This window comes from Cygnus olor, chromosome 6 (assembly GCF_009769625.2).
Source record: "Cygnus olor isolate bCygOlo1 chromosome 6, bCygOlo1.pri.v2, whole genome shotgun sequence".
NCBI classification, from domain to species: Eukaryota; Metazoa; Chordata; class Aves; order Anseriformes; family Anatidae; genus Cygnus; species Cygnus olor.
The window spans coordinates 12,012,845-12,033,222 of NC_049174.1; the positions used below are offsets into that span (position 1 = coordinate 12,012,845).

At 39.6% G+C, this 20,378-nt stretch overlaps 2 protein-coding genes across 3 annotated transcripts in view; one reads left to right on the plus strand and one right to left on the minus strand.

The window, feature by feature from the left end:
* The window catches only part of PCNT (pericentrin), a 102,894-nt gene that overhangs the window by 23,555 nt on the left and 58,961 nt on the right, over positions 1-20,378 (plus strand). Inside the window, exons 16-23 of the mRNA XM_040560982.1 lie at positions 1,396-1,660; positions 9,021-9,108; positions 10,128-10,344; positions 12,049-12,287; positions 13,470-13,945; positions 15,017-15,593; positions 16,383-16,616; positions 18,624-18,788. Of these exons, the coding sequence (XP_040416916.1) occupies positions 1,396-1,660; positions 9,021-9,108; positions 10,128-10,344; positions 12,049-12,287; positions 13,470-13,945; positions 15,017-15,593; positions 16,383-16,616; positions 18,624-18,788 (2,261 nt within the window). The remainder of the gene's footprint in view (positions 1-1,395; positions 1,661-9,020; positions 9,109-10,127; positions 10,345-12,048; positions 12,288-13,469; positions 13,946-15,016; positions 15,594-16,382; positions 16,617-18,623; positions 18,789-20,378) is intronic.
* On the minus strand, positions 3,123-6,045 carry LOC121071990. Of its 2 annotated transcripts, none has more exons than XM_040560981.1 (3): positions 5,514-6,045; positions 3,597-3,693; positions 3,123-3,163 (listed from the first exon to the last, which is right to left on the minus strand). In XM_040560981.1, the coding sequence occupies exons 1-3, from the start codon at positions 6,033-6,035 to the stop codon at positions 3,138-3,140; spliced, it is 645 nt and encodes a 214-aa protein (XP_040416915.1). In that variant the 5' UTR covers positions 6,036-6,045; the 3' UTR covers positions 3,123-3,137. The 2 variants fall into 2 exon arrangements, with proteins under 2 accessions (XP_040416915.1, XP_040416914.1); XM_040560980.1 differs by having other exon boundaries at positions 3,597-3,696.

Genomic DNA, 20,378 nt, shown 5'->3' on the forward strand with positions numbered 1-20,378 from the left:
CTGTATTTCTTGTCAGTCCATACTGGGAATACTGGTTTGTCCTTTAACAGATACCTTTTTATGGCATAGGAACATTTGTTTAACATTCAGATGACTGTTGGCTTGTGTTAACTTTGGGAAGTATCTGCAGTCATTTCCATACTTCTTTCTGAAGCTTCTCGTACAGAATAACATAAGCTGCTGCTTGTCTCTAATTGTGTGGCTTTATTGTTTGTTTTTTCCCTTCCTAAAGTGCAGTTCCATCTTCAGTTAATCCTTTGTGGATACGTCAAACCTTAAGTTATCTAGGCAGTTAAGCCATCTGGGAAACTTTTTTATTCTTCCCTGTGATTTTTGTCCTTTTTCTACCTTTTCACTTCCTGATACATTACTGCTACTTTAAAATGGGAGACAGGGAAAGAAAGCTCTTGGAATTCCTGAATATGCTGTAATTGTCCTTTACTCTCACTTCCTTAAAGAAGGGTAGCTTGCTGAAACAGACAAGATGACTGTTTTCTACTGCAGTTGTTTAGTCTGGAGAAGAGGAGGCTCGGGGGAGATCTTATTGGTCTCTACAACTATCTAAAAGGAAGTTGTGGGGAGCTGGGGGTCGGCCTCTTCTCACAGGTAACTAGTGATAGGACTAGAGGGCATGGCCTCAAGTTGTGCCAGGGGAGGTTTAGGTTGGAAATGAGGAGGCATTTCTTCTCAGAAAGAGCAGTCAGGCACTGGAACAGGTTGCCTAGGGAAGTGGTAGCGTCACCGTTCCTGGGGGTGTTCAAGGAAAAGTTGGACATGGTGCTTAGGGACATGGCTTAGTGGGTGACGTTGACATTGGGTGACATAAGGTGATGGTTGGACCAGATGATCTTGGAGGTCTTTTTCAGCCTTAATGATTCTATGATTCTACTTTTTTTTTATCTAGGTGGCTTTTTGATCCAGTGAATTTGGCTTCTGTGCGAGCTTGTGATGGATAGCCAAACCATTACTAAAGTAGTCCAGATTTTTTTTCTTGTGCCATGTCTTTCTGCATAGTTTTGTGCTAAAATTGTATTTCTTTGGATGTTTTTTCCAGGAGCAAATTAAATGATCTTGACTGAAGATTAAACGTTATTGCAGAGCTCTACATGTCAATGGCCTAAGCCTGAGGCACAAGGAAATTAGGGGGGCTAACAGTCTGCTGAAAGTTTTGATTGTTGTGATAATGGTTTCTCTGAATGCAGTATAAATGACGAATGTTGTTTTACTGTCTTCTGAGGAAGGAATGTTTTGTTTTTCAGAAGTTCATTTTCTTATGCAGCTTACAGGATAGCATTTTACTGCCATCTCAAGAACTAAAATTTGGCTGATCTTCACAGAATGACTTTTTGAGTTGTACACTGTTGAGTACTTATATTGTTCTTGTTTCCATTCCAGAATTAAGAGAGCAGCTCCTGGCTCGTGCATCACGGGTGGAAGAAATAGAGCATTTAAAACAAGAATTTGAACAGCAGCGTCAGCAAAGAAAAAGTGAGCATGAGACTGAATTAGAACAGTTGAGACTTTACTTTGAACAAAAGTTAAGAGTTGCTGAAGAAAACTACAGAGAAGAATTGACTTTCTTGCAACAGAGACTGGAAGAAAAAGAATATTCATTGTCAGAGGAGGTGGTCATGAGCCAGGATCAAGCAGGGGGTATCAGGTAATCAGTTCCTTTTCTTTTCATCTCGTGTTATGATGGAGTGCTTCCATTCGTTTGTATAAAAGGTGATGTTAGCCATTAAGTATGTTGGGACCGGACATGAGGTGATTTGAAGTTAGAAAGTCAGCAATGGAAGTTGGATATGATTTAGACGGGATATTAGAGACAATTTCTTCACTGAAAGGGTGGTGAGGCATTGGAACAGGCTGCCCAGGGAAGTAGTGGAGTCACCATTCCTGGAGGTCTTCAAAAGATGTATAAGTATGGTGCTTAGGGACATGGTCTAGTGGTAGATGTGGAAATGCTAGGTTAATGGTTTGACTAAATGATCTTAGAGGTTTTTTCCCAACGTAAACGATTCTCTGATTCTATGAACCCAAGTGGTGCTGAGTAAGGCAGCCCAATTTACTCCCTGCATAACAACCAGTGCAACTAAGAAAAGATGATGGTTGATAGTAGTAGGAGACTCTCTTCTGAGAGGTAGAGGCACCCATTTGCCAAACTAATCTCTTGAGAGAAGTCTGCTGCTTACAAGGGGCTCATATCAAGGATCACCAAGAGACTGTCAAGTCTCATACAGCCTAATGACTATTACCCACTGCTGTTGTTTCATGTGGGCACCAGTAATGCAGCATGGAGCAGTCTGAGTAGTATTGAGGGATTAAAGAGTCCTGGGAGCAGTACTAAAGTACTCAGGATCACAGGTGGTTATTTCATCAGTCCTCCTGGTCAAAGGGAAGGGGATTGAAAGAGCCACTTGAATCTGTCAAATCAGCAGATGGTTGCGGGACTGGTGCCACAGACCGGGGGGGGGTTGGCTACTTAGACCGTAGGACTCACTTTGAGAAACCTGGTCTGAAGGGGTCCACTGTCAGAAAAGGGGAAGAGCATCTATGGTCATAGGCTTGACAAGTTAGTGAAGAGGCTTTTAAACTTAAGGGTAGGGGAATCTCAATCCATCCCACTCCTCTCAGCTGGAGGAGTGGCATCAGTGATAGATGACCAGAGCCTAGAGAAAAGTCACGGGTCAGCAGGAGAGCAGCTGAAGAGCAGCACAAAGGAATTCCAGCTACTCCTGTCAGTAAATCAGCTTCATCAGGGGCCCAACTTAAATGTCTTTATGCAAACGCATGTCACATGGGAAATAAACAAGAAAAGTTAGATGTGCACACACCTGCAGGGCTATGAACTCGCTGGCGTTACAGAGAAATGGTAGGATGATTTCCATGACTGAAGTGTTAGAATGGAAGGATACAGGTCCTTTAGGAAGGACAGGCAGAGGAGATGACAGGGTGTCCTCCTCTATGTCTGAGCAGCTGGAGTGCATGGAGCTCTGCCTGGAGGTGGATGAGGAGCTGACATAGAGCTTATGGGTCAGTACTAAAGGGACAGAGTGATGTAGTGGGAGTCTACTACAGGCCACTGGACCAGGAAGACCAAGCAGATGTACATACCCCTCTCAGTGTGTAATTTTCCACTATTTAAGCAAATTTGAGCTGGTACCTAGAGAAAGAGACAGCCCCCAGGTGTTAGAAAGCTGAAGAGAACTTGAAACCAGCATAACCGCTTGCAAATAACTGTGATTCCTTCTGCTAGCATAAATGTATGGTTAGTTGATTGAAATCTTGTAAGAGGTTGACCCGAACCAACTTAAAGTAAAAGGGCTATAAGTCACCTTTAGCACCAGGAACGATGATGATGATTTTAAGTTAAGACTCAATAAAACTCCATGTCTCCTATCCAGTATGAAAAGGGACGAAGAAGGAAAAGTAGACTTTCACTAGCGTGACTATCTTCTGAACCAACTAAGAAAGGCACAGATATCAAATAAAAGATGCACAGTAAAAGAAAATTGGGGAAAGTGGCAATGTTAGAATAGTTTTCTCCTGAAGCTATCAAAAAAGTGAAAGGAATCTACAAACAAAGTTGAACTTACTGCTGCCATATTCATTGCTCATCACATCTGTGGCAGATACTCTTGATCTTATGTCATCTTGCAAATCAGATGGGGTTAGATTATCCGCTTCTCTCATCTGCTTGGAAATAATTTTTCACATTAACTTAGTTTTCTGAATCCAGCTGTTGAGCTGTCTCTATTTATAGCACCTTTGTTACTAGTGCTGACTTGAGTAAATGCCTACTCCTTCAAAGAGTTAGAGGTAGCAAATGTGACGACAAATGCAGCACCAGTACTCCTTGAAAACCATTCTGTCTACATTTTTCTCTCTCAGTAGCCTTAAGAAACAGAAGAGTCTTTGAAAGAGAAGCATTCGCATTTAGTCTCAGCTGACGTGTCACTCTGAGGAATACTGTAAATAATTTCCCTCTAGATACTTTTCTTCTGTAGCAAAATGGAAAAGGAACATTACATACATTTACAACTTGCAAGTAGAACAAAACTCTCTTTCTGCAGCATGAAAAGAAATTTCAATACTGGGCAATTTCAAATATAAACTACGGTACTTGAGGAGAAATGATAAGCCTCAACTGAAATCTGTTCAGTTTATCTATGGGGGTATAACAGTGGACTTAAGATTAAGGACACCTCACAATGAGGCTCCCCAAAAGCCAAACTGAAATCGCACACAACATCCACTGTTGTGTCAGCATCCAGAAGATTCTTCATTTTCAAATCAAAAAGGGTTAAAAGTTCAATATAAAGTTACAATATACAAACTTTAATCACCGTTCAATCAGCATCCAACCAGCCTGACGTTAACACTGAAGGGGAACCTCTGTCAGGAATGGCCCTCTGCACCACCACAATAAGAGCCGTGCTAACTTTCATGGAGCCAACAAACCCCAAACCAGCCCAAATTCTCTGGCCTCTATCAGAGCCAGTCAATTTAAGTTGTCTGTGTCCGAGAGAAGCTGAACTCTGCAGGAAGATACTCCCTAAACTTCACCTTTTCAATAAAACCGCAAGTTAACAGTGCATTTAACCCAATGTAACTGCCACTAGAGACGGTTCTGCACCACTTCCTCTTCTGTGCCCATCACATGCTGCAACATCACACGTTTCATCTGTTTGGGATCTACCAATTGGGACAGCTGTGCAGAAACTCAACACTAGTTTGATGAAGTGGTCAAAGCTTAACCCTTGGTGAAGAGTTTTCCACTGAAAGAGTGCCCCAAACTGAGCCAAACCAAACCCCTTCAGTTACATGGCTGCTAGCTCAGCCCATGGGAAAGGGCATGAGGCACATGTTGGAGATAGGAGAACGGGGCATTTTATGTATTTATAATTACTTTTCCTTCAAAAGCAAGGCATAAAAATTGAGAATAAAATGAATAAAATTAATTTTTTGAAGTAGACTATCTTCCTGTGAAAGGATACAGAAACAAGTATATAAAAACTCCCATTACCAAGAAAAACCTTTATTCTCCTATTTTGAAACAGTCTCTTCTAACTCTCTACCACAAAGTTGCTAATCAGTTACTTCCACAGAATCTCGCTGCAAAAGTAGCAGGATTTGCAAAGTCCTCTCAAGAAGTCTTCAGAGAACACAAGAGCAATCCAGATTTTTACTGGTACCAGACCAACAGCATAAAGATGTGTGGGACACTAAGCCTGCTGTAAGCAGTCTATTCTTCAGTTTTAGTATTTGGAAGGCATTTTCACTTATTCAAAGCTGTGGCAAACAATCTTTACGCACAGCCCAGAGTTTGCTCCAGTATCTGACAGTGAGAGGGGTACTAACAACGGTACATCCAGAACAATGCTACTCATACCCCTCTCGGTGTTTAATTTCCCACTACTTAGAGCCAATTGCCCAGCAATGATTTAGGATGGGAACAGAGCTGAGATGTCTTGTGTAAATACAATGAAATCAAGGCATGAAATATCGCTTACCAAAATCTTTTTCTCGGTAACGTGTTCATCGTCGTCAACAGAATAGGTACTTTCAGAGAAAACTGGAGATTTTACATCTGCTTCCACCACTGCTTCTTCACTGCCATTTTCATACAGGTTAGAAAATCCCATCAAAAGAGAATTATCTCCTTGAAGGGATGACCTAACGTGCACCACTTGAAAATCTGTGCTTTCAGCTTCTGAAAAAGGTGTCAGATGAAGCACTGGTTCAAGTTCCACGCTTGTATCTTCCTTCCTCACAATCTCAGGTGAACCCCATGAAGCCATATCCACAATGAAATCCTGGAAATCTTTCCGAGTATCTTTAGTATAGCAGATGTTCAAATTGTTTTTTGGAGAATCAGGACTTTGATCATTTTCCAATGTTAGTTGGCAATGCTTTTTCAGATTTTGCTGCTCTTCAGAGCTGTTCATCACGTCCATTTCCTGAGTTGAGATATCTTCCTGTGATTGTTTAATTTGAGATTTTATATTTGTGTTGTGAGTCATGGAGTCAAACATAACTTCATCTTTTTCCTACAACGAGATAAAACAATTTCTTAATGCAATTTAAATATGATTTTACAAACTGAAAAACATATTTAAAAACTCATTGCAAAACTTATAATCAAATCTATTATTATTCCCAGATTTTATACAATAATCCAACACTTTAGTTTATTTGATATACAAACTAACCAGGCTTTTTTTTTTTTAACAAGTGTATCATCAATGGGAAAAAAAATCCCATACAATAAGAAAATGTACCTATTTCAGCAGAGCTGACTTTTTCATCAAACAGGAAAAACAATATTCCTTGTAGCTATGTAGATGATCTTCCTACTTTTAAATAAATAAAAATCAGAACATGTTGCTTTCCTGATTTGACAAATCTCCCCTAACTATCTTAAGACTTAATTCCTGACCCAGGGCACTGGAAAAAAAAAAAAAAACAACACAAAAAACAGTTAAAAAGAAAAGCTCTACGTGCGGTTCCTGTACCTTCCATTTCAGCCCAGGAGAAACAAACATATTTTTGCTGCACCTCCAGCTTTCATTTTTATGCATTTCCTAATTTTCATCATTCACACTTTTGAACCTAAGAATAACTGTAGGGGGGTTCTTCACTCCTCTACGAGCACTGTATTTGTTTCTGTTAAGTTCACTGTTATATGAAGGCCCTTCTACATTAACATTTTGACCCAGTTCTAATTCACCATTCAGAAGTAATGAGTTGCTTAATCTCACGAGGGTTTTCTGACTCAATATTCCATGCACGAGTTCTTTCTTTTCTTCTGAAGGGGTTCTGTATCACAACTCATAATGACATTTACCAAACTAGAACAAAAAATAGTACCTAAAATATTACTGTTTTTCCCTTCTCCTGCTCTCAGCTCATTGTCACTAACTTGTCTAGATAGCTGACAGTCTAAACTAAATATTGTACTCTTCCTTATTCTAGGATGAACGATCTATACAAATAGGTCTTTTTAACAAATGGACCCCGAGCTCCCCCTGGGGTGGATGAGGAGCTGACAGAGAGCTTATGGGTCAGTACGAAAGGGAGGGCAGGGACAGGCAACATTATCCTGGTAGTCTGCTACAGGCCAGTGGAACAGGAAGACCAAGCAGATGAGGCCCGCTAAAGACAAATAGGAGTAGCCTCATGTTCACAAGCCCTGATCCTTATGGGGGCCTTCAGCCACCCCAATATTTGTTGGGGGGACACCACAGCAGGGCATAGGCAATCCAGGAGGTTCCTGGAACAAGTTGATGGTAACTTCCGTCTCCGAATGACAGAGGAGCCAACAAGGACAGGTGCTATGCTAGACCTCGTTCTTACCAACAAGGAAGGGCTGGTGGGGAAAGTGAAGCTCAAGGGCAGCCTTGGCTGCAGCAACTGTGAAATGGTGCAGTTTAGGGTCCTGAGGACAGCGAGGGGGAAACACAGCAAACTTGCTACCCTGGACTTTGGCTGAGCAGACTTTGGCCTCTTCAGAGATCTGCTTAGTAGAGTACCATGGGAGAAAGCCTTGGAAGGAAGAGGGGCCCAAGAAAGCTGGTTAATATTCAAGGATCACCTCCTCCAAGCTCTGGCGTAATGCATCCCAACAAAGAGGGAGTCAGACAAAAATGCCAGGAGGCCTGCATGGATGAACAAGGAGCTCCTGGCCAAACTCAAGCAGAAAAAGGAGACCTACAGAGGGTGGAAGCAAGGACAGATAAGCTGAGAGGAAAACAGAGAAATCATCCGAGCAGCCAGGGATGCTGGTTAGGAAAGCCAAAGCCCTCTTAAAATTAAATTTGTCCAGGGACATCAAGGGCAACAAGAAAGGCTTCTATAGGTACATCAGTGATAAAAGGAAGACAAGGGAATTTGTGGGCCCTTTCTGGAAGGAAATGGGAGACCTGGTCACCTGAGATATGGAGAAGGCTGAGGTACTCAATGACTTTGCCTCAGTCTTCACCGGCAAGAGCTTTAGCCCCACAGATCAAGTCCCAGAAGGCAAAGGCAAGGACTGGGAGAATGAAGAACCACCCACTGTAGGAGAAAGATCAGGTTTGAGACCACTGAAGGAACCTGACGGTGTACAAGCCCATGGGACCTGAGAGATGCGTCTGTGGGTTGTGGGGGAACCGGTAGATGAAGTTTCTAAGCCACTGTCCATCATATATGAGAAGTTGTGGCAGTCTGGTGAAGTTCTCGCTGACTGGAGGAGGGGAAACATAACCCCCTATTTTCCAAAAGGGAAGAAGAAAGACCTGAGGAACTACAGGCCAGTCAGTCTCACCTCTTGTTCCCAGCAAAATCACGGAGCAGATCCTCTGGGAAACTGTGCTAAGGCACATGGAAAATAAGGAGGTGACTGTGGCTCCCAGCACAAGAAGGACATGGACCCATTGGAGGGAGTCTGGTAGAGGCCCACAAAGAGGGACTGGAGCACCTCTCCTACAAAGACAGGCTGAAGGAGTTAGGGTTGTTCAGCCTGGAGAAGAGAGAGCTTCGGGGAGACCTTATAGCAGCATTTCTGTGCCTAAAAGGGTGTCTACAGAAAAGCAGGAGAGAGCCTCTTTGTCAGGGAGCATAATGATAGGACAACAGGGAATGGCTTTAAACTATAAGGGGGTAGATTTAGATTAGATATAAGGAAGAAGCTCTTTACTCTGAGGGTGGTGAGGCTCTGGAACAGGTTGTCCAGAGAAGACGTGGATGCCCCATCCCTGGAAGTGGTCAAGGCTGGGTTGGATGGGACCTTAAGTAACCCTGTCTAGTGGAAGTTGCCTCTGCCCATGGCTGGGGGGGTTATGGAATTACATGATATTTAACGTCCCTTCCAACCCAAACCACTCTATGATTCTATGAATGTGGAGGATACTTTCACATGTAGCTATTACAGTTGCTCTTTGCCTACTTTCAGTACCATATTGTAAGTCAGCAAGTTCATTTAACCTAATTTGTGACACGTGATATGATCTTAAACTTTAAAACTCTTTTTCTCTTCTCAGTTCTGTCACGGTTTTTGGAGAGACTGATGAGAAAGAGAGAAGAGATCTTTATCTTCATCAGCTAAATCAACAGGTGGAGCAGCATAAGGTAGTATTTCTGAAGTTCTTCTAGTCCATACATGATCTGTTTGAAAATTGATGTCCAATTCCCAGGTGTTAAGACAAAGTTAATTATATTTGAGACATTTATTATGGCTTAATTATTTTTGCCAGATGTGTATTAAATCATCAGTTTTAAATAATTCCCAAGTTAGAATAGATCAAATGTGAGGTTCTGTGTGTCTTTTGTTTGGGTTATCCTGTTCGTAATAAGGACAGAGTTCTTGTCAAATCTCTTCCACACAAGTACAGATTTCACTGTGTTTTCTCTATAGCTTCTGTAGTGATTGTGCTTTTCATTGCTCTCTGTTTTCGTAAGTGGAGATACTAATTTGGTCTCTTTTATGTATACATCTATTTTCACGTCCCTTGTAATTTTAAGATAAAAGTTTTGTTCAATTTAATAGAAGTTGTCTAACAGTTCCCAAAGTTTTTTTGATCTTTTTTCGTTTTAAGATTTTATTTCTAAATTAGCTTTAAAAATAGTAATATTTTTAGTGAGGAAACAAGGCATACTCAAGACAGCATGAGCTCAGTTTCATTAGTAACATACACAAAATCTCAGTTATAAAACAAATGAGAAGTACATATCATTATTTTCTAAATTGCTGTAATTTGTTTCCTAGCTGAGTGTGAAACTGCATTCACAGATTGATGTCTAGGCTTTGTACATGGGGAAGGAGGGCGGTCTCCTCAGTGTTGAGCGTTGATGGTTTCTCCACCCAGATGCTTGTGGGACCTTCTTCTCTATTATACTGTCAAATGGCTCCCAAAACTCTGCTCTGACTTGTCGCATAATTCCAGAGCATATATATCTTGAGGGATTCTGCTGCAGTAGTAGCAGATGAAGTGGCAGGAGCAAATCAGCAGGGTTTTTGTAAGCCAGATAGATAAATGTCAAGCACACGCTTCATAGTGGAATTAATCTATTGCTCTCCTTGAAAGAATCTTGGCATAGTTTCCTCAACACAAAGCTGAAGATGTCTTTTTAATCCATTTTTTATATAGGAAGAACTTGCCTGTTTGCAGGTACAACTTAAAGAACAGCACAAACATGAATTAGATTCCTTAAGGTCTTCCCTTGCGCTTCAATATAAAGAGGACCTAATGAAAATGAAGAAGGATCTGTCAGGCAAATATATAGTAGAAATAGAGGAAATGAAAAGAAAGCATTGTTTGGAACTTGAGCAGCTCCGTGCTAGGCTTTCAGATGAACATATCAAAGGTAAGATAAACTGACAAACTGGGAACTAAAATGGTAAGCTGCTTGTGTGGCTTATGCTTTTCTTTAAATATTTAAAAGTTATCTGATGAAATTAACCTTTTTTTATATATATAAAGAACACTTAACACTTGTTAATTCCTAGTGTTGAGCACTTTGCTTTTGACTCTTATGATTATGTTGAGTTGTTCATGGCACCAGGCCTGTTGGGCTTTAAGAAGCGTTTGGACTGTGCTCTTAGTCATATGGTCTGAATTTTGGGGTAGACGTGTGTGGTGCCACGAGTTGGACTTGATGATCCTTGTGGGTCTCTTCCAACTGGGGATATTCTATGATGATGATAATAGGTCTCATTGGTGGAGGCAGCAGATGACAGCACACTGTCACATCCACAAAGCTTATGACATTGTCTCACACGACCTTCTCAGAAATTATACAGCTAGACAGTCTAGGAGACTAATTACCTAAATGAAAAAGGTTCCTTTCAAAGATGTGGTGACCTGAGGTTGCTTATTCTATGGTAAAAACCTACTGCAACTGAGGAGTAGTTGCTAGAAGGAGTTAATTAAGTTTGCATCCTTGATGTCTGGAAGGTTGATGTCAATTTGTGAATTAACACTAAAAATTTCAAATAAATATCGTCTGTCAGACATGTTAAATATTCGTCGTGTTTCGGTGAAGTAGGACGTTTCTCAGTCCATTCCACAGAGTACGCCAACTTCTGTTCTTTGTTCCACACCTCTTTTGCCAGTGTTCATTTTGTAGATTTGATAGCCCTCTGTTCATTTAACTTCAGTATTATTTTCCTCCCACGTTTTCCAATAGTTGGTATACGTATTGGAATGAATTTGGGAACAAAGAGGAAAGTATTTATGGAGTGCAGAATTTACAATAGGTAACTTCTGCTGTAGAATTCAGGATAAAGTTCTTCTTATGGCCAAGTTTACATGAAACTAGCCACATAGGAAGTTTCATTAATTTCTTAACAGTTGCTGCTTTTCTTGGAAAATGCAATCTTGTAATTTAGATAAATATGCTGGCTTGTATTCAATAGGAAATGCACGTATTGTTGAGGTGCAGATAAGGGATCATGGCAGTTCTTGTATTTGCAACCTCTTTCTGAGAGCACAATATTACACACGTTTTAACTCATCCATAACTCACAGCTATGTAACACACAACTATAACTATATTCCACTGTAAGTTGGTTAAAAAGATAGGTGCAACTTCTTAAATTTTCAGCCATACTACTTATGTTCAATTGGTTTTTTGTTTGTTTTTTCAACTAGCAGACAATGTATCAAAACTGCTAAATTAGGATGCTTAGAGTTTTCTCCAGTTGACTTTTTGGAGAAATTCTTTACGTGAATTCTGTATGTGAAAGAGGGGAGAAAACTTCCATAAATCTGCCATTATATTGTCTAAAAAGAAAATCAACTCATGGCTGTGCTGTTAGCAGGGAAGTCCTGCCACAGGTTTTGTGTGTGTTGATACTGACAAATTTCAAAGGTGATGATAAAGCAAAGCAGACTACAAAATAATTTTTGATAAGTGATTCTTGTTTGCCTGTAGTTAGTATGACTACTGATGAATTGCATACCTGACAACATTCAGCTTTATTGCTGTGCATTACTGTGACCTGTTAAATAAATTCTAGAAAGTCATTTCAGTGTTTTTTTGTGTTTTTTTTGTATTTTTTTCTGATAGAAATCACCAAATTACGCCTACAGAGTGCTCAAGATGCAGCACGTCAAGTTGAAATGGAGGTGGCCACACGAGTGTCTGTGCTGGAGGAAGAGCACAAAGTCAAGCTTTCTCTCCTCCACTCTGAGAAACAGCATATTGCAGAGCTTTCAGATGAAATAAAGTGTTTAAAGGAAGAGATTGCTAAACAAAAAGATTTTTCAGTGCAGAATGAAAAGCATCTGAAAAAGGAAATGGAACAGGTAATCCAAGTTACAGGGCTGTTTGTATAGAGTTGGGTAAGTGCAGATCTGCTAGGAAGGCCAGGAGAAGTCCATGTGGCACTTATTTTAAAATGTGTCTAGTTGGTGATGGTAGCCTCAGGTTTAAATAGAGTTGCATGGATACACTTCGATATTGGAATGCAAGTCTGAAGTTCAGAGCACATTAGCATTGAAGAAAAGTTAATCTGCAAGGGAACTAAGCGTTTAAGAGCACAGACAGTGTGAGAGGACAAATGTTTCAAGGGTTGGTCCAGTCTACCATTTTCATTAACGTGGGTCAAGCATATGTACACTGCTTCTAATACAGGCAAGTACATAAGTTCATCTTGTGGAGCAGCATCTTATAGCTCTAAGTAGGGTCATGCACTTTCATACTGTTGTGTCACGCAGTAATGGAGAATTGAGCAGAAAGCAGTGTGGCAGATAGAAAAAGCCCTTCTGCTGAATATGTCACCCCAAAGCATTTTCTGGTTTTGATAGCACTGTCTTCTGAAGCAAACAATCAGATATTTTTTTTCAGAGCAGTTTCTTGGGGAAGAAGAAAGAATAGGACAACGGATTTCTGTTTTCATTTTATTCTGGTGTGGCTCTTTATGGCTCTTTATTATTATCATCAAAGCCTTTGAGCTGAGAATCAGAATCAGTTAGGTTGGGAAAGAACTTCAAGATCAAGTCCACCTGTCATCCTGACCTACTGAGTCCCATCACTGAACCCTCAGTGCCATGTCCACACTTCTCTTAAATATCTTCAGGGATGGAGACTCTACCACTTCCCTGGGCAGCCCATGCAATTCTTAACCACTCTCCCTGTGAAGAAATTCTTCCTAATGTCCAGTCTAAATCTCCTCTGACACAATTTGAGAACACTTCCTAATGTCCTGTCACTTGTCAATTGAGAAAAGAAACTGACACTGTCCTCACTATACAACCTCCTTTCAGGTAGTTGTAGAAGAGAGTTGTCAATTTATTATTTTTATATTTATTTTTATATTTATTATTTTTATAGCTACTTGAATTCATTTCAGCCTTTCTTTTGTTTGGAAGGGTGACTTGTCTGCAAGGATCGAATCTCTCCAAGGCATTAAATGCCTGGTAGTGTTTACTGCAGACACTTCAGTTGCATTCTGTTATTTTATGCAATTTTAATAAATGTGTTCACAGGTAAAATATAAAATTGCTGAGAATCACAAGAATGAATTAAGGGAAGCCAGAGAAGAAATCCAGAAAATAGAGACTATGTACAAAGAAAAAGAGAATAAATGGAAACATGAAAGTGAGGACCAGAGAATCCAAGCAGAAGAGAAATTATCATTGTTGCGTTTAGAACTGCAAAATAGATTGGAATGTGAGAAAGAGAATTTGCAAAAGGAATTTGAAGTTCGTGAAGCAGAAATGAATCGGCTCCAAGATTACCAAGCTGCCAGAATTGTAGAATTAGAAAAGTTAGTAAAAGAGCAACAAAACAACTTGCAACAACTGGAGGACAGCCTTGCAAGTGCACAGGCTACACACAAATCTCAGGAACAATATGAGAGTGATCTGCAGGCAGCCAGAGTGCTCATGGAGGAAGAAATGGAAAAGGCCATGCTTTGTCTGCAGGAAGAATGTGCACTGAAACTTATGGAAGCACAAAACAAGTAAGTCTTAAGTGAAAATGCTCAAGTACTCATTAGGAATGATTAGTCTCTCATTCAGATATTGTTTTCTTATTTTAAATCTAGTAAGTGACAGTGATGTAGGTTTGTCACTTGGTGGCACCAGATTACGTACATATGTAAAGCTTACATTATCAAGGAACAGTAATGCTGTCCATTACAGTTTCTATAGAATTTTACTTCATGTAAATGCATTAAATCTAGTCTAGCAAATCTGGTCTAGTTCTGACTGTTACATTTCACTTCAGTTAAGAATACACCATGCAGATGAAAATCATATATTAGTCTTGGAGGAAAGGAAACATTCAGGACATATAAATGGGAAAAATCTTGAAATGTTTTCAAGGTTGTTCGAACTATTCAAATGAATTTGAGCAAGTCTTCCCCAGTAAATGAAGCTTTTGTTATCCACTGAATGCTCAGGTTGATGGTTGATACTATAATTAATGATTACTGCAAATTGCAGCATTTAAGACATTAAATCTTCTGCATCAAGCTTTTAAGTAGACCTCAGAAAGCTGAGATTAATTTGGAGAAGCCCATTTCCTTCATATGCTTCCACAGTGGTTTTAAGTCTTAGTCTAAACCTCATACATTTAGAGATGTTGTCTGCAAGTAAACAGTAATAAGGCACACACTTGAAAGGTATGTACTGTTTCCTAGATGATCTCGTATGGCAATATTTGCTCAAACTGCTTTTGAAATTCATCTTGTATTTGTGGGCTCTTTGTCAGTGTTAATTTCCCGTACTACCCCATCAGTGGGCTTTAAATGAGACTGAGAGAACAAGGTTTGTGTGTTACTCTGTATTAGTAGGAATTTAATAGGGGTGCCAGTCTAGCTAATAATAACCAGATATGACCAACTTACATTGCCTAAACCATTAATTATGTGGCTATGAAATCATCGTTGTGGTTTGCTTTGAATTAGCTATGTATTAGAAACATAAAGCTGAAGGTATGGAGGCTAAATAAGGCCTACCTCTTTGTTTATTATTTCAACAAAAAGTGCCTTTTTGACAATATTCTTTCAACTTTATTGGAAATAATTTAGATTTATGGAGGAACACAAAGCTATGACTCAGAAATTCACTACTGAGCAAGAGATTCTTCTCCAAGAACTGAAGAAGAAACATGTTGATGAGCTAGAACTCCAAAGTCAGCGGTTACAGGAAAAGCATAAGGAGCAAATTTTGTCTCTTACAACTGAGTTTCAGACAAAGCACCAAGCTGAAATTGAGATGCTTAAATCTACACTAGAAAGTAAACAGCAGATTCAGATTGAAGCTTCTGTTGCTGAACTGCAGACAAAACATCAAGCACAAATTGATGAACTGGAGGCTAAACACTTATCAAACCTGGATTCCTTGGAGTCATCCTACCTGTCAGAAATTCAGAATATAAGAGATGAACACAAGCAGGTTCTTGAGAAGCTACAGCTGCATCACACAGAACAGTTCCGTGAAAAGGACAAAATGGATCAAGCACACTTGGCTCAAGAGATAGAGATGTTGAAATTAAAGTATGCTGAGGAACTTCAGCTTGCACAAAACAATTTGAAAATTGAGCTAGCTACTATGCATGTGGAAAAACTTAAAATTATGGCTATGGAAGCAGAAGAATTTCATAAGGTGAGTCAGAAAGAAAACTTAGCATAGAAGGTGAAATTTCATGTTACATTTTTAAGCCTGCCTAAGTGTGAGGAGATGTTGAAATGTGTGGGATCACCTTTTACCCATGTTCTTTGGGTGCATTTTCTACAGGCTCCTCTGTGCCAGCACTAAAACTTGCATGGTCATACTGTGAGTTGAAGTAGGAAACCGAAGATGAAAAAGCCTGTCATCCCTTCCCCAAACACTCAGACTAATGAGTTTTCTATCTCAGTGTATGGAGAATATACATGAGATGCAATTTTAACATAATTTCCAATTGGAGGGTCTCCGCTTTGTGGCTTGGAGTTTCTTTGTCTAGTAGAATTACCGTGTCATTCTTTAGAACTGATTGGTATTGAGTAAATGTATTTCTGTAGGTTAGGGTACATCTTTGTGAATTGAAAGCTCCTCCTCAGTGGTACAGACTTGAGGGGAAGAATAGAGGAAAGGTACTCTGAGTCCTAGATGGGATTTGGGGAGTAGGTGGTGAGAGAGTGTGCCTTGTCTTAAGGCCGTTAACAGGAGGAGTACATAGCACAAGAGTGTATGGACAGAGGTCTGAGATCTTTTAGAGTTTGGGTATGTAAAAAATGATACCAAAATTTTACCTCATTTTACCTCATTCATGAGGCAATGTTGATCATGTTTACTTAAACTTTGATAAAGAAGGACATGCACTTTCCAAATGGGTTACAAAAATATTTGTACTTTTATGCCCTTTTTGTTTACCCTTTTTATTTACCCTTTTTTAAATTAATGCGTATACAGAATGATTTGAAAACAGCTCTTCAAAATCAAAGATGTTTGTTGGAAGAAGAAAAAGATCTAGCCCTGGATATATTACGTGAGGAAGTAGTGCATATGGAAGAAAAACATAGGAAAGCACTGCAAGAACTTCAGGATCTTCATGAGGCAGAAATTAAGAAACATAAGGAGGAATACTCCAGGGAGTTGGAGAAAGAACTGGGGAAACTAAAAGCACAACATGAACATGAACAAGAGGTCAGAGTATTGCAAATACCTAAACCCAAAATAAGCCATTCATTCACACTGAGTAAATTCAGTTTTATTAATTGTAGAACTTAGGGAATATTCCTAGATGCTTTTTTGGTTTTCTTCTAGTAGTGTCAATAGGTAAGAAGAGACAAAAATAATATTTTTAAGCCTTGCTCTATCTAAAAAGAACTTAATAGTTCATATATGCATATTAGCCTTAATTTTTTTAGTTTAACTCCTTGTTTATAGTGTTTCCTCTCTACCTTTGGGGCGGGAGGGCACTTGCTTTTTATTTTTTTTGAATTCCTGTCCTTTTGAATTCAAGATTTTAAAGCTTCCATATTTGATCACAAATGAATAAATAATGAATTGGGTTATTAACTATTTGTGGAAAGTAACTGCTCACTTTAAGCTTATATTAGTGAGCAACTTTACTAACATTCATTTTTCTTAGTGAAATTATAGTTTGTAATGTTTTTCAAATAGGTCTACTCAAGGAAGATTTTCAAACTGTATTGTCATTAAAGCTTTTCAATTTCTTGTTGAAAATGTTTATGTATAAGTTCGATGTTTACTTTCACAATGAAGGCTAAAAATCTGATAAACGAAGTTTTTATTAAACACTGAAATGGAAAATTCTCTTATTTGAGTCTGTTATACAATTACATGTGTTGATGCAAGGAGTCATGAGTGATCAAGACTTTTCACTTTTATGTAGTATATATTACACTTGTATATTGGGAGAATTCACAAATGAAATAAACTTTATCTAACTGTAACCAAACAATAGAAGGCATGTTATAGACAACAAGTATAACTTGCTTTTTCACTTACTGATTTGAAAACTGGGTAGTATGTTAAGTAACCCCTAATCCCTGGGGCACTTATTTTATTACTTTGGGCACCTCACGAAAAATGCTGTTTGTTTGAGCAGATCCTTCATGTTCTTTTGGATCGTCAGACTATAGAGCTGTTAGCTGTTTCTATCTGGCAACATTGAATTTCAAACTCTCTACTTTTGGAAGAAAAGCCTGACAGGGAATTTAGTTTTGTTCATAAGTGGAAAGTTCTTTTCTTAAGACATGACTAAATGCCTTAAGCCCTTGATTCAAGAAACAGGATTTCTCTCTATTCCAGTGACTACAGTGACTCTTGTTAGAGAGTGTAGTTGGGAAGCGTGGAGGGGAAACTTTCTCTGTACATTTTTGATGGACTACCTTGTTTGAAATATAGCCACTCATGGCATAAAAGCATTAAATATAGCTACCTAACAATTAATCCTATTTGCAACAAGTATGCTGTCTGTGTATTTCTTTCCCTCCTCTTTTTCTTTTTCTTTTTGGAATCATAGAATGCTTTGGGTTGGAAGGGACCTTAAAGAACCTCTAGTTCCAACCCCCCTACTGTGGGCAGGGACACCTTCCACTAGACCAGGTTGCTCAAAAGCCCCATCTGGCCTGGCCTTGGGCACTGCCAGGGTGGGAGCATCCACAGCTTCTCTGGGCAGCCTGTGCCAGGGCCTCACTGCTCTCTGAGTGAAGAATTTCTTCCTTATATCTAATCTAAACCTACCTTCTTTTGGTCTAAAGCTGTTCCCTCCTCTCCTATCACCATATTCCATGATAGAGTCCATCTCCTGCTTTCCTGTAGGCCTCCTTTGGGTACTGGAAGGCTGTTATCAGGTCTCTTTGACTTTAGTCTTTTTTTCTTAGGCGTATGTCTGTTGAGGAAAAAAAAACAAATAGGGTCTGTTAGGTTGACTTGATGGTCTCATGAATATAGGAGATGTTTGGTACCTTAAGTATTTTTGTTGCTTCTTACCTGTTTTTATCAACTTGCTTTTCCATAGTCAGCGTGATGATAAATGGCACCTCTGTATGGCTTTGAGGTCTGGAGACAACTGTTATGAAAATTCTCTTAAGAGTTTGTCTGGGCTTTATGGTTTGTTTTTATTTTTGTTTCTTCCTTAATTATAACACTAGCTCAAATATTTTGTTATTCCCTTGTGTGCAGATGTATGCTTCTGCATCGGCCACTGAAGTAGAAAATGTGAGGACAGCTCTTCTGTCTCAGTTTGAGGAGGTAAAAATGAAGCAACAGCTTCAGTTCCAGGAAGAGATTGAGCTGCTGAAGTGTCAGTCAGAAGTACTCCTTGAGCAGCAAATTGCACAGCTGAAGGTAAGGTCTAATTAAAATGAACTTCAAAGAATGTACTGGTAGCTTGCTTTTTTTGAAAATGAACAATTAGTATGTTATTGTATTTCAGCTGTATTATATATAAAAGGCAATCCAAACTAGTTCTCTTCCTTGCTTCTCAATGTTAGAACTAGAAAAGCAGTGCTAAAAATAATACAGTGTTCTGTGAAGGAGTTATAGTATTTACCATAGGATTCATTTAATCCTGAATTGGTTGTGAAATGGTGCCCTTTAGATAAAAAAAAAAAAATCAGTGCAAAATATTTGCTCTGAGAAATAGTCCTTGTGTAGATTTACGTTCATTTTGTTGCTTGAAACTTGATTTTCTTCTTAGTGTCTGCAGAGACTGTACTCTTGACCAAGTATTTCCTTGTCTACAGCACTTGTGTATGTACAGCAAAAAATGTTCAGTTATCTAAGCTTTTGTCAACTGTGCGATGTCTGAACACTTTGTGCATGTGAATTTTGTTTTTCTTTTCTGCATTCTTGGGTTCATCATTTTGGTTCCAAACTTTCATCTTGATGAGAATATCTAAAAATTATCTCTTTTTGGCACTGTGTATGATGTAGGAATTGCCTGTCATCTTCTGTGCCTCATGCCAAATGCCTTGGTTGGTTGGTTAGGTGTCAAGCACATACTCAGTTATGAGATGAGTGGAGAAGATGTATCGTGCCTCAGAAGAGAGGGGGAAACTCACCAACACCAAGAGCAATGCTTGCATGCATCTCTGTTATCACTGTGCTGAGCACATGTTGAGCAAAAATAACCTGTATTTGGTGATCGACCATTCTCTGTCTTTGTCTCCCTGGGAAATGTCAACAGAACCTTACTGTATCTGTCATCTCTTCAACTTCAAGTAGGATGCTTCCTGAGAGTTGCACAAACAGTTGGAACTGGATGCTGTGGACATGCAGATAATTCCTCTTAACTTCCTGCCTCTGGCCCGCTGCAAGGTCCTATCACTTAGATTCATTTTTGACCTCTTTGTGTCTGGAGTATCTTTTGAAACAGAGGATGTAAGTGTATCTTGAAAAGCTGCTCATGGTAGGGCCATTGCTGTGCTCACCACAGGACTCTGTGAGTTGGTTTTGGTTTGTTGATTGCCTTGATGACCAGTTTCTTGTCCTGACTGCATCTCTTGCAGACTGATTGCATCTCTTTGCAATGTCAGGCTGAGCTGCATTATAGTCTGCTACAGGTTTTTACAATGATCCTTCATTGCTACTTCCCCCATGCTTGTTTATGGGGTTGTCTTTGCGCAAGCCAGTTTCCGTGCTTATTTCCCTCTAAGCAGGAAAACTGATGGAAGATCTGACAGAAATCTGGTGCTTTAAGTCATTCAGAGTTTCTTTTGTACAGTCTTACATTCCGTATTAGAGGATGCATTGCTTCTAAGAAGAGTAGGCAGACTGAGAGACTTTGACAAGCAACTGTCCTGGTTCTACGTAGACTTCAGCAAGACCCCTTAGTCTCCCCCAGTATTCTCCTGGAGAAGCTGGCAGCCCATGGCTTGGACAGGTACACTCTTTGCTGGGTTAAAAAGTGGCTGGGCAGCCGGGCCCAGAGATTGG